This window comes from Xyrauchen texanus, chromosome 19, assembly GCF_025860055.1.
Source record: "Xyrauchen texanus isolate HMW12.3.18 chromosome 19, RBS_HiC_50CHRs, whole genome shotgun sequence".
Lineage (NCBI taxonomy): Eukaryota > Metazoa > Chordata > Actinopteri > Cypriniformes > Catostomidae > Xyrauchen > Xyrauchen texanus.
The window spans coordinates 34,119,810-34,132,019 of record NC_068294.1 but is presented as its reverse complement, the minus strand read 5'-3'; the positions used below and the strand labels follow the sequence as shown (position 1 = coordinate 34,132,019).

At 39.1% G+C, this 12,210-nt stretch overlaps 2 protein-coding genes across 6 annotated transcripts in view; one reads left to right on the top strand and one right to left on the bottom strand.

The window, feature by feature from the left end:
- The window catches only part of LOC127660143 (stanniocalcin-2-like), a 264,689-nt gene that overhangs the window by 77,795 nt on the left and 174,684 nt on the right, over positions 1 to 12,210 (top strand). The window lies entirely within an intron of this gene.
- LOC127660140 (protein FAM13B-like) overlaps positions 2,154 to 12,210 on the bottom strand; it is a 58,908-nt gene continuing 48,851 nt past the window's right edge. For 3 of the 5 annotated variants that reach the window (XM_052150231.1, XM_052150235.1, XM_052150233.1), the window contains 5 exons: positions 10,052 to 10,135; positions 9,873 to 9,968; positions 9,319 to 9,584; positions 5,273 to 5,374; positions 2,154 to 4,331 (listed from right to left, as the gene is read on the bottom strand). In XM_052150231.1, the coding sequence (XP_052006191.1) occupies positions 4,208 to 4,331; positions 5,273 to 5,374; positions 9,319 to 9,584; positions 9,873 to 9,968; positions 10,052 to 10,135 (672 nt within the window). In that variant the 3' untranslated portion in view covers positions 2,154 to 4,207. The remainder of the gene's footprint in view (positions 4,332 to 5,272; positions 5,375 to 9,318; positions 9,585 to 9,872; positions 9,969 to 10,051; positions 10,136 to 12,210) is intronic. The other 2 variants (XM_052150234.1, XM_052150236.1) reach the window with 1 other exon arrangement.

Below are 12,210 nucleotides of genomic sequence, written 5' to 3'. Positions count from 1 at the left end.
AAACATTCTTATTACCTGTCAGATATAATTTAAGTAGATGTCTTGAAATATCACACCCATTGGGATTTGTGAGGTGCAGGAACCATCTAACCAATGCTCTAAATCCTAGGGGAATAAAGCAGACCACAGACGAGGTTCGACACAGACTAGACGGAAGCATAATGCTTTTGTAATTAATTAAGGCATCATGACATGCCTTTTTATTATATAATGTGTACATTGAGGTTCACTTACATTAGTATGGTTTTTTTGTACAAAAAACAGTAGTATATTTGTAAAACAATGTTCCACCCTCATTCTGACCCTGTGTCAGAAACACTCGCTTTGGTGCTGCTTCTCCTTTATGACTTGACAGTAAATGGACACTTTTATGATTGGATCACTGCTTACTGCTACTGGGTGGGGGACAGAAGTGATTAAAGGTGAAGTAGGCATTGATGTGTTGTTGTGGAGGCGACCAAAGTGTGACATCACAATGTGGTGGAAATAGAGAATGAGTCATTTTGGCACATTTGTAGGCCGCAGTCAGATCATTGTTTAGCCATTTAGAAGACTTTCTGTCTATCAATCATTGTACGTGTTTCAAGGGCAGACAGTGCGGTGTCCTGCTCCCGTGAAACGCTTGGGTCCGATGCCAAATCACCCCCTCCCCCATCTGCTCTAATAGAATGGTCTCCAAGTGTCTGTGTGCATGTTTTGAAAAAAGGGGGAGTGTCTAATCAACGGCTAGTCTGCTGGAAGAAAATTGCTTACAGCACCTTTAAATATGCCGTCTTTCTGGATAAGGTCGATCTATGGGATTTTATTTCACATATTTTACCATCATTCACCAGAGTCAGAGCGCATAGAAAATAGCCCACCTCAACATGTATTTGAAGTGTCCATATCACAAATTGTGAGGGACGAGTTACATATTGAAGTTTAAATGGTTAATTTAAAGTTGTAAACACAGAAGACAATAAGGAGAATGTTTAATGCGGAACTTTCCAATACAATAAATGTGATACTAATTTTAATGTATCGCTTAACCTTGTGCGACCCCGTCATACACATGCGTGGACGTTGCATTTTGGCTTCATTATACGCTATGCATAATTTTAATTCATTTAATTCGGCTGATCTCAGTTCAGGAGACTCTGGGCTGTCATTAAACGGTAAACATTTGACATACGGAGTCATGTGACAAACAACATGGCACCGATCACATCGAAGTTTGTGTTTGGAAGAAATGCCAACAAAACTGCATCCGGAGTGGTGGTGGTGTAGTGGGCTAAAGCACATAACTGGTAATCAGAAGGTTGCCGGTGCAATCCCCACAGTCACCACCATTGTGTCCTTGAGCAAGACCCTTAACTCCAGGTTGCTCCAGGGGGATTGTCCCTGTAATAAGTGCACTGTAAGTCGCTTTGGATAAAAAGCGTCTGCCAAATGCATAAATGTAAATGTGGTAAGAAACCAAATTAATTTTTTACATTGAAACCTTTTTGAATCGAAGGATTAGAGTCTATTGTTTCATCTGATATGCCATTTTAAAATTGGAGCGATTTATTGCGAAACACCACGCTACTAAAAACAATGTATTCTCATGTGTACTTTAGTGCATTTTTTCCTTAAAATCCTATATTTACTGTGCATTATCACATTGAGAATCAATGGGTTTATCCAAAAGCTGAACATTTTGCTTCCAGAGGTTTATCTGGAGTTAGGATGAAAATAATGTGAATTTGTAACTTTTCGGAGACCAGTGCAGACAGACAGCACACTGGTGGTTGTCATTCACTAAATAGGGAGGAAGTGAGATGGATTCAATCAAAGCTTCCAATGAAAAGTTCAGTCTTAGGATGCGGATAATGTTTGGAAATTTTTATAACTTTTACGTGAATAACAAACATTCCTGGAAACATAAATAATTTGATGAAAAAAATATTACTTTCTAAAGCTTGGTATTATTTAAAATCTCACCAATTAGTCCTGCTGACCACATGTTGCCATCAATTTTTAGGAAAACGATTTTTTTTTTTTTTGCATGTTTATTAGGAGCTACTAGTTACAAATCAAAAAGGGAAATTGAAAATGCACACAGCAGTAATGCTTGGGTCCCAGGGGGTTAAAGCACCTTTAACACTTGGGAACAAAAAAAGGCAAAGGAGGAATACTCACAATCCGTTTATTGAAAATGCACATATTGGATACAGGAGGCCTCTCATTCCAATGATACAGGCCTTGGGTGCTAATTTATTGCTTAATTTTCATGGCACAAAAATAAAGATACAAATTTCTGCCATGCAAACCTACTACTGACAAGCTTATACAAAACAGGACAAAGCAGGTGCTTCACTGATACAGAGGAACAACACTGTAAATATGTACTGCAGAAAGTGAGACGATATATATAAAATCAGAGTAGAAAATGATGGTCATAAAAAAGGACATCACTGCCACACTGACACCACAGTGATAGATGGAAATAAACATGTAAAATAACTTAACCTGCACTCATATCCTTCAGGCACAAGCAGTGCTTGAATAAACAGGAAACAATTCAAACAAATGAAACAGACTGCATTCTCAGAATGCTGTGCAAATAATCTCTATCGCCTCCTTCAGGTGTTAAGAACTCCATGTGCATGCTGACGTTCAGAAATTTACAGCCCTCCTGCAACCTTTCCGTCCATTACATTTCAAGCAATCCAAGTGTACAAGGGTGCATCCTTCTTCCTCATGTCAACCACCGTATATCTCTTATCTCTTGATTAGACTTTGATTGTGTATTGCAGAACCAAACTGGATAAAGCAATTATGCTCCTCATTACTGGATCGTAAAAACTGATACTGTATTCTGCATGTTGGCAGCTGAAAAGTGAATGTGACAAATCAGGTGATATGTTGAAGAGTGACACATGAAGCATGACTCCTAACTGGATGCCACATGTGAGGAAGAAGCCTCAACCAATCCTATGCCCTAAAGACACATGACTTGTGATATAGGACACAGTCAGTGGTCACAGTGACAATGCATTTTCTTAAGGTCAAGTAAACTTAACAGAAGATGTCTGAAGTCAAGCAATCATTATCATAAGAGTCATTTAATGCCCTTTAACCATGATGATCTCTTTTGAGGAGTGTCTTCTAAATTGCAGAATTTTAGTCATGACTGGATGCTTTCAGAAAATAACGTTGCTTCCTGAATGTGGATACACTGGAAAACGAGTCTTGAGGTGTCAAGAACTGATATGGACACAATCACCCAACAAAAAACTCCAACAACAGTGGGTCTATCTATACTAGCTACAGCGTCAGAAATGAGTGACTTTCCTGTCTAAATCATCACTTATATCTGACATTGCATTATACCTGTTACCCAACATTGACAAACCAACTACATCTCAGTTTGGCATATATAGTCACTTTCATTACATCATCCATTAATTAAATGCATATTACAGATGTGAGCCATGAACACTGTAATGTTACATATAGAGTACACATACAGTTATATATCTTTTACATATGAATCAGTAATGTGGCCAGACGATAAGGTTTACGGAAAAGTTTGTGACAGACTGGTTCACTGGAGTTGTTTTTGTCAGTCTGATTAGCTTTAGGTGATCCATGTCTTTACAAAAAAAAAAAAAAAAGAGCACCACCTTGATACAAGAGTCCTCTGATTTCTAACAGAAAAACGGAGCGGCGAAAAAACATGATTAAATTCACTGTGCCGACAAATCTCCATCAAGAAAAAAAACAAACATTTATGCCTACATATGTATAGATCTATCCAAGTATACACAGAAACTCTGACCCAAATCACACCCTCAAATAGCGTAAAGAACCCTGTGAATTCGGGAAGAGGAGTATGACATGGGTGCTAAAAAATATGATGACCACCTCTGTGGTCTGAGGAAGATTTCATTGCAAAATGTCCATAAACATGTATAAGTGTTATGATTACTCAACTCGGCACGTACCCTTTGCGGATTTCTCAGTATGAGAAAGCTAGGTCAATGTAAAAAAATTTAATAAAAATAAAATGAGGATAAAGAAACGAAAGTCTGAATATCAAACTCAGAGAAGGGGACAAAAAAGTTTTTCCACTTAAAGAGAGATACAGCAGTGCAGGAGTTGATGAAAGTTGAAATTGGATTGGTCGGGCCTTTGAGATGCTACAGGCCCTGTCAGATCGGATTATCTTCCGGACCTGGGAGCTCTATATGGACTTTGATGAATCCTGCTTGCTGATGAGGACCTCCAGAAGCCTCAGTTTGGCTTTAATGCGCTTGTACTCCTTGTATTCATCCATCATGGCCGTGCGGTCTTCCTTCTGAACATTCCTGTTGGGGAAAACATCAATATGATCAAGAAGTTGAAATGATGCTGTTGTCTATCATAAAATGTACATTTTAATTCTGCATACTAAGGGGCTATTCAGACTGAATGCGTTCTAATTATAATGCAATGAAAGGAATAGAATGCAGGCATCTCAAGATTTTTTATCAACTTTCGGTCCAAATGACCCACAAGACTACGGAAAGGTTCAATCGTCATGACATCCTAAATATGCGGGAGATGTGATGGTACAGTTAAAGATTTAGAGCATGTTTACACAGAAAAAAGAAACAGTGTAGACTGATGCAAATACATTTTTTGTGTGAGCAGCCGCTATAGGGGCTATATGTATGTCCATAGCCTACAGTCCACAGCACAACCATTTTGCAATTGCGCTTCGTCCAGCTGTGTTGGAACGCAAGACCATTTTGCACCTCATCTTGTGCTGTTGCAAGTGTTAAGTAAGCCTGGGTGTTGTTTGTTGTCTGTACAGCTTTGTGTCGTCTACACAGCTGAAGTTTTACTTACTGCCCCCTGCTGAAAACAGGTGGTGCTTCAAGCTTGAGTTGCTCAGACCACAGGAATATTCCTCATTTCGATCTGGGGTCATGATTAATTGCATACATTTTTGTAATGCACTATTTTTTGTGTAATTAATTTGCACTGAATGAATGTGTTAAATCAACAGCCCAACTATTAACTTGACTAGACATGGCATCTTAAAAAACGCAACGCACATGGCATAAGATGCGACGCAGTGTTGAAAGAAGTTTGTCTGATGTGCGTACATAGACCAAGAATAAAAAAATAGTGCAGTTGGAATGCAAGAGTTTCCTGTATGTACTCCCCCTAACACACTTCTGACACACGTAGTAGCTGTGATCTCCTACGTATATGTCAGCCTTAAGTTAGTGAGTTCACATTAAACAGACTTGTGAAGACTTACCTGCCATTCTGCTGGTAGAACCCATCTTCAAACTCTCGGATGGTCCTCCTCAGTTTCTTCTTCTCTGCTCTGGCCTTCCATAGCTGTTCCATGAGCTCAGGCCTGTGGGATACAGGTGGCATTAAGCTGATGGATCTATATAAATGGAGCTATAACTCTATAGACACCTAATACTATAGCAACGGAAAAATGTGTACTCAGGAAACTGCCCTGCTCTTAGTAGGAAACCACCTTTGTATAGAGTGTGACACACAAGAGCACAGTGGTAAACTTGAGTCAATAAAGTTGATGGTGACATGGATGTCTGTAGCAACCAATACAGTAAACTCGACTTAGACCTGGGTGCCTAGGCAGTAGCTTTCCTGCGTAAAGAATTAAGGTTTGATCCAGCTTAAGGCTTTGAAGTTACTGACTCTTGTAGATTTCTAGGCCTCGGTCAAGCTCTATAAATAGACCTTATACTGGCAGACAAAGTTTGGAATAATGAACAGATATACTATATAATAGTTGTGTACACTTATACTATTAACTGACAATAATGTCATTAGTTTGCCCATAAATGTGTTCCAAATACTGACATATTTAATTAACACCAGGCCTAGTACAATTTTAATCCTATTTTAAAGTTATGAAGTAGCTGAAAGCTGTGTTACACAGTGTTTGATCCAGATATACAAGCTTTTGGAGCAGAGAGTCTTCTGCCCTCCCAAACTACACAGTATCCCTCAGTTTATATGGTATTGGAGCCCTCATTTGACCCATCGGGGCAGAGATCATAATCATAAATGTAGTGCCAAACCAAAAGGTAACTTAAGTATTAGTGTGCACCAACAGTGACAGATTGCAAACATGGCTACCACTATCGATAAACGTGTGTAACAGTCTGTCTTTCTATTGCAAATTCAAGACAAATTGGCCAGACAACTTTGTTCTGACAAGCCAGACATAAAAAAAATAGTTTGGCAATCAAAAGATAAGGGTAGATGATAAGACACTATGTTTTGTATGATGACAAATTGTATGTCAAAAAGCATTGGCTCTTAAAACATTGTTTTAAATTTACTATGAAATTATTATTACATTATGAGTCCGTGTTAATTTACATTATTATCATTATAAAGCATTTTGCTTTTTGGTATTGTGAAAATGTGTAAATGGCAAGTAGATAGTTCTACTTCTCTCCCTCTCCTCCCTGGGTTTGTTTAACAAAACTTAACATTATAAAATAACATATTTAGATTTTGATCTAAAACAAATCAAAATTTTAAAGGGGTCATGAGAAATAAAATGTTCCTTGATCTTTTGACATAAGAGGTCACTGTACTATAAAAACATACTGTAAGTTTCAGAACTGAAAAATTCCTCAATAATAATAATAAAAAAAAGAGCATTTATTTAAACCAAGCTGCAAAAATGGCTTGTTTGGAATTTGTGGATGTGGAGCGGAGGGGGGCGGGGGCGGGGCCGGGTCGGAATATCGCGCGCCTGGTCCCCAATCGGCCTGATGAGGCGCACGAGGGATAAAGGCGGCCGGTGACGATTGTTCGAGAGAGAGAGAATTACGGGCATGTCCGTCATGTGTGTTTGTTTATGTGTTTTTGAGTTTTCATTAAATTATTATTTATATTGACAAGCCGGTTCTTGCCTCCTCCTTGCCCACCCTTTAACTGTTTTACAGTGGAACTTATGACTTCACAAGGACATCTGCATATTTCTCTTCAGCAATACATCAACACCTATTTTTCATCATTGCACCCTTGGCCCCACCCACTGGTGCTCAGTCAGTCAGACAGGTGAAGAGGAGAGAGATGGCCCTGTCATGGTGATTCATCCAAAGTGGACTTACACAGGACACCTTCGTGGATTTTAATGTTTTCTACTTAAACGTGCACTAGACGAACGGCTTTGAACATTATCATACAACTCATGGCACTTTTAAAAGACGGACTGCTTGTGAACTAGTCACAGGAACTGTTATTGAAGGATGGTGGAGTTAAAACATATTTAAATGCAAAACCGTAAGTAAACAATTTCATTCATGAATATATGTCATGAATGTTTGATAGTTTATGGTGCTGCTTGGTTGAACAATTTATATATATATATTGAGATGAAATGGGGGTCTGGGTAGCTCAGCGATTTAAGATGCTGTCTACCACCCCTGGAGTCACGAGTTTGAATTCAGGGCATGCTGAGTTCAAACTCGTGACTCCTAAGCAACCAATTTGCCAGGATTCCAGGGAGGGTAGAGTCACATGGGGTAACCTTGTCGTGGTCGCTATAATGTGGTTTGCTCTCAGTGGGGCGCGTGGTGAGTTGTGCGTGGATGTCGCGGAGAATAGCGTGAAGCCTCCACATGCACTATGTCTACGCGGTAACGCGCTCAACAAGCCACGTGATCAGATGTGTGGATTGACGGTCTTAGACGCGAAGACAACTGAGATTCGTCCTCCGCCATCCGGATTGAGGCAAGTCACTACACCACCATGAGGACTTAAGAGCGCATTGGGAATTGGGCATTGGGGTTTATATGTTAATCCTGAAATTTAGTTGAATAAATGTTGTGGTCTTGTGTAGTTTGTTGTTAGCTAATCACAATAGTGGGCATTTACATTGAAGTATTAAAGGATCAGACAGCTTAAAACAGAGCATTTCAGACAGAGGGCCAGAGGCAGGGTGGAAATATATGACTCAATTATGTATGACTCTTATTATATATGACTCAATTATGTATGACTCTTATTATATATGACTCAATTATGACTGTTTTTGTGCAAAGAAACTATACTAACATTATAAGTGGACCTCAAGGAAGATAATAATATTATAATAAAATAAAAAAAAAAGGGCCATGAAACAATACAACACATTTTTTGAGATGTTAACCGGTTGTATGTCTTGCAAACAAGGGAAGAGAATGTAAACATTCATTACTTTTAATTCCAAAAGGTTAATTTAGGGATTTTGCAGGCTATTTTCATCTTCCGGGGTTGAAATGAACATCGAGTCAATGTCACAGGTTGTCACGTTCCGGGTTTAGCTTTCCATTGAATTTCAGCGCATCTTTGTCACGGGTGTTCTCGATAGTTTTCATGAGAAGGCGTGGCCTTCACCTTTTGACAAGCGAGTCGTTGCCATGCACGTGGCCAGGTTGATAGTACTGTGACGCAAGTCCCCCCTGCGCTGCTGATAGAGGGACAGGACAGGCTTTTAATGTTTGTGCAGCACGCATTTATTAACATGATTGTTTTGAGATATGTGGTGATGTGCGGTGTCTCTGACTGTGACTCGTTAGAGATGCGGTTTACATTGATTGTCCCAGACACAAACGCCATCCATCCATCCATCCATGATACATTCATCCCTAATGCAAGTTTGTTAGCCAATCTAAGCACATATATTTGTAAATCATTGTCTTGGAATAAGTCTCAAAAGCTATTAAAGTGTAAAAAACATTAACATATTTTCGATACAGAGTGCATGACTTGACATTTATTTGCATATTAAATTACAGATATAAATTAACTGTGTGAGTAATGTATTGCGAGTTTACAAAACAGTGTATAATTTATTTGTGGATTCTGTTCCGAGCAATTGTGAGAATCTTTGATGCTGTTTACTGCATAATTAGGTTCACTCCTTCCTCTCCCCTCACTCCGCTGCCACTTTGAGTGCATCTTTTAGAAATGTGGTGAGAGCTCAACTTTGCTGAAACAGGCGGCGGCCCTTTAAGCTAAAGCTCTCTTATTCAGAATATTAGAATCAACATTATGTTTTAAGAGTGCCGCCTTGTGGTGGATTAATCCAAGGACACCGCATATCTTGTCAACGGGTTTGTTTGAATGAGTGAAATGAGCTGCAACAACGTGTGTATATAAAAAAAAAAGAAAAAAAGGGAAGGTTGTTTCAGAAGACAAACATTTCTTTCTTTGGAACAACATACACTGATTTATCATGCACAATAAGACCCGTAATGTGTATTTAGAAAGTACACATAAAGAAAGTAAAAAAACAACTTCATGTTGTGCAGGCTGGTGTAGACTCACATGGAGGCGGCATTTGAACTGGATAGACGCAGATCGAGATTGAGCTTTCCAGAGCTCAGGATGTTTTCCTGGGAAGGCTGCTGAGAGCTGGGCTGGGCCACTGGGTCAATGATGATTTCTGACCCCTCACTTTGCATCTCTACATTTTCCTGCTGTCCCCTGCTCTCCTCCTCCTCCTCTTCTTCAATCTCACCACAGAAGTGGGCAGTCTCACCCTCAATGATTGGCTGTAACATCTGATTGCGACGTTTGCTGGAGGGAGAGGCCTGTGAAAAGATTTGCACCTGGTTAGTCTGCTTTCTCTGGCCCTGTGTCAAACATGCACAAATGCCTCACCAACATACCATACAATCCTAAAACGCCACAAGCTCCTATTTCTGCTAGATAAACAGTCCCAGCTTTCATTATCGTTATCAACTCAGATTTCAGCCACTTTAATAAGTGACAATCAACTCTGTCACTCTTAAAATAAACACTTATTACGAACTTGAGATATGGCGTCAGATTACGCACACACTAATTAGTCATTATTTATGTAAAAAACATGAACTTACTATTATGGGGGTGATGCTGATGCGGGTGAGCATCTGTTTGACTAGCCGATATCTGTCATACAAAGGCTTCACAATCAAGCGTTCCTCTCGGGTAACCTGCAGGAAAGCACTTTTGTCAGAGCACTGAACAGAGCATTGAGTAGAGTTTTTGTGTGTTTCTCTGAGTGTGAGACACGTACAGGGCGCCCATGGAGTCCCTCATAATACAGAAGGTTCTTCTGTAGCACTATTTTCTCACAGGAAAGCTGCTCCTTGGTCATTTTCTGTACAGAGGGACAAATTAACTTGCACACATGATTCTAACCTCTAGAGATTTTTTTGAAATTCTATAGGTTTGAAGCTCCTGGTTCAAAGGACTGTACACAAGTCCATTGTTTCCCCGATATGCATTTAGCAGCGGCGCACATAAATTATGAGCTGCTTTCTACACTGGGTGCAGTAGTGATTTTAAGTTAGTGAACGAATGTTTTAAGTGAAGGAATTGTTCTTGTTCACTTCCATACATGGACTCATATTTCTCATTTACTGACATCTCTCCCTTTCAAAGCCAATAAGCTCTACTTTGAAGTGACTGTTTAGTGGCTTTTCATGCCTGTAAAGACTGACTATAGCACATACCAATAGAATATAAGTGCGGGATGTGAAGGAGCATTTCATAGGTTTGACCCACTAAACGAATAACGCCCCTTCACTGAACGAGTATGTATCAGGATCTGTTGACCGACTAAAGGAGAGGTATGTCGTTGGTTTACTTTGGTAATCTAGTTAAACAAGGAGAGAAAGTGGCTAGATGAATTAGAAATAGCTAATATTTTACTCACTTGCACTACACTGGACTATATTATAATATACAGTGAAAGTCAAAAGTTTCAGAGCACCTGCTCAAAACCATTTTTTGTCATGATTAATATTTAATTGTGTGCTTATACAAACTGATAACCATAAGTGAATTGCATTCAGATATTTAATAAAAATGGAAATCATTTATTTTGTATATTTGTATATGTTTGCAACTTATGTTGTGATGTAAAACAATGTCAATTATGAATAAAAAAAAAATTCTGTTCAGGATTTATATAATTAAATAATTGAATCCGCTTAAACAGGCACACATCATATAGGCCTAATTAAATATAATTTAGACTATTCAATTAAAAAAATGGCAAGGAACGTAGGCCTTTGAAACTAGAGGTTTACCTACATTATTACCGGAAGCTCCTTGGTGGCTAATGTAAAAATCCTAATTGCACAATGTGCAAAATGCATGATTTGGCAGTTTTGAGGGGCGGAGACACAGCCATTGTTCCTGAGGAAATTCTGGGGGGAATAGACTCACTTCTTTTTAGGTCTGCTTCTCTCTCTCTCTCCCTGCAAGTTCCTCCTAATCTGATGTCATGTTTATCTTAACTGCAAGGCACAGACACACACCTCCCGGTAAATTTCTAGGTAACATTATTTACGATGGCTCCCAACTTGATTTTTTTTCATCCTGCCATGATCTGCTCCTCTCATTACAGTGATGGGTTCGTCTGCAATAATAATTATGAATACGGTACTATGAAAAGTCACATTTAACAATCTGCAACACACTGACCATATAACTTAACGTTACTTTACCAACTTGAACAAGCAAGCTAGCTTGCAAATTACAGAATGTTAGGCTAACGTAAAGTATTTTCCTAAGGTTGGCAGGAATGCTTTAACTCGGTTCACAATTTCAACTTTCCACATCCACCCCAGCCCGTTTACCTTTGCAAAGGAGTTAAAAGCACCTTCCTCACTTGGGGAACCAGTCAGACTGAGAGAGGAGGGGGAACGAGAGGGACAAACCCTATTTCGTGTTGCTGTCAATTTGAAATGATTGACATTACGCATTTGTCAATCATCCCGCTTCATATTTTGGGAAATGAACCCAGCACTATGATCAGTCGAACTCTTCTTCTTTAGCTTTTCGGCAGACTAGACGCAGCTGCCTCTTGCTGTAAGACATGAGTACTGCACATACACAATTGAACACAAAGGCATCACCAGCTTCTTACGTAGTCTACAGTGACAAATCGTACCAGCATACATTGATGACAAAATGCGTACAGGTTGGCAAGTCTGAATCATCTAGAGTTAATTCACTCCACTATGTGACATTTATGGTAGTATAGGTTTTTATGGAGTTTATATAACTTCAAACTATTGAAGTTGTGAACTGATTGATTCATTTTCTATAATTCTTGTTAATAAATCGACAACAAAAAGGAATGATTAAGACAGATGAAACGTACCTCCAAATAAAAAGACAGTTACAATAAAATATGATTTGTCTGTATTCTTCAAGTGATTTCAG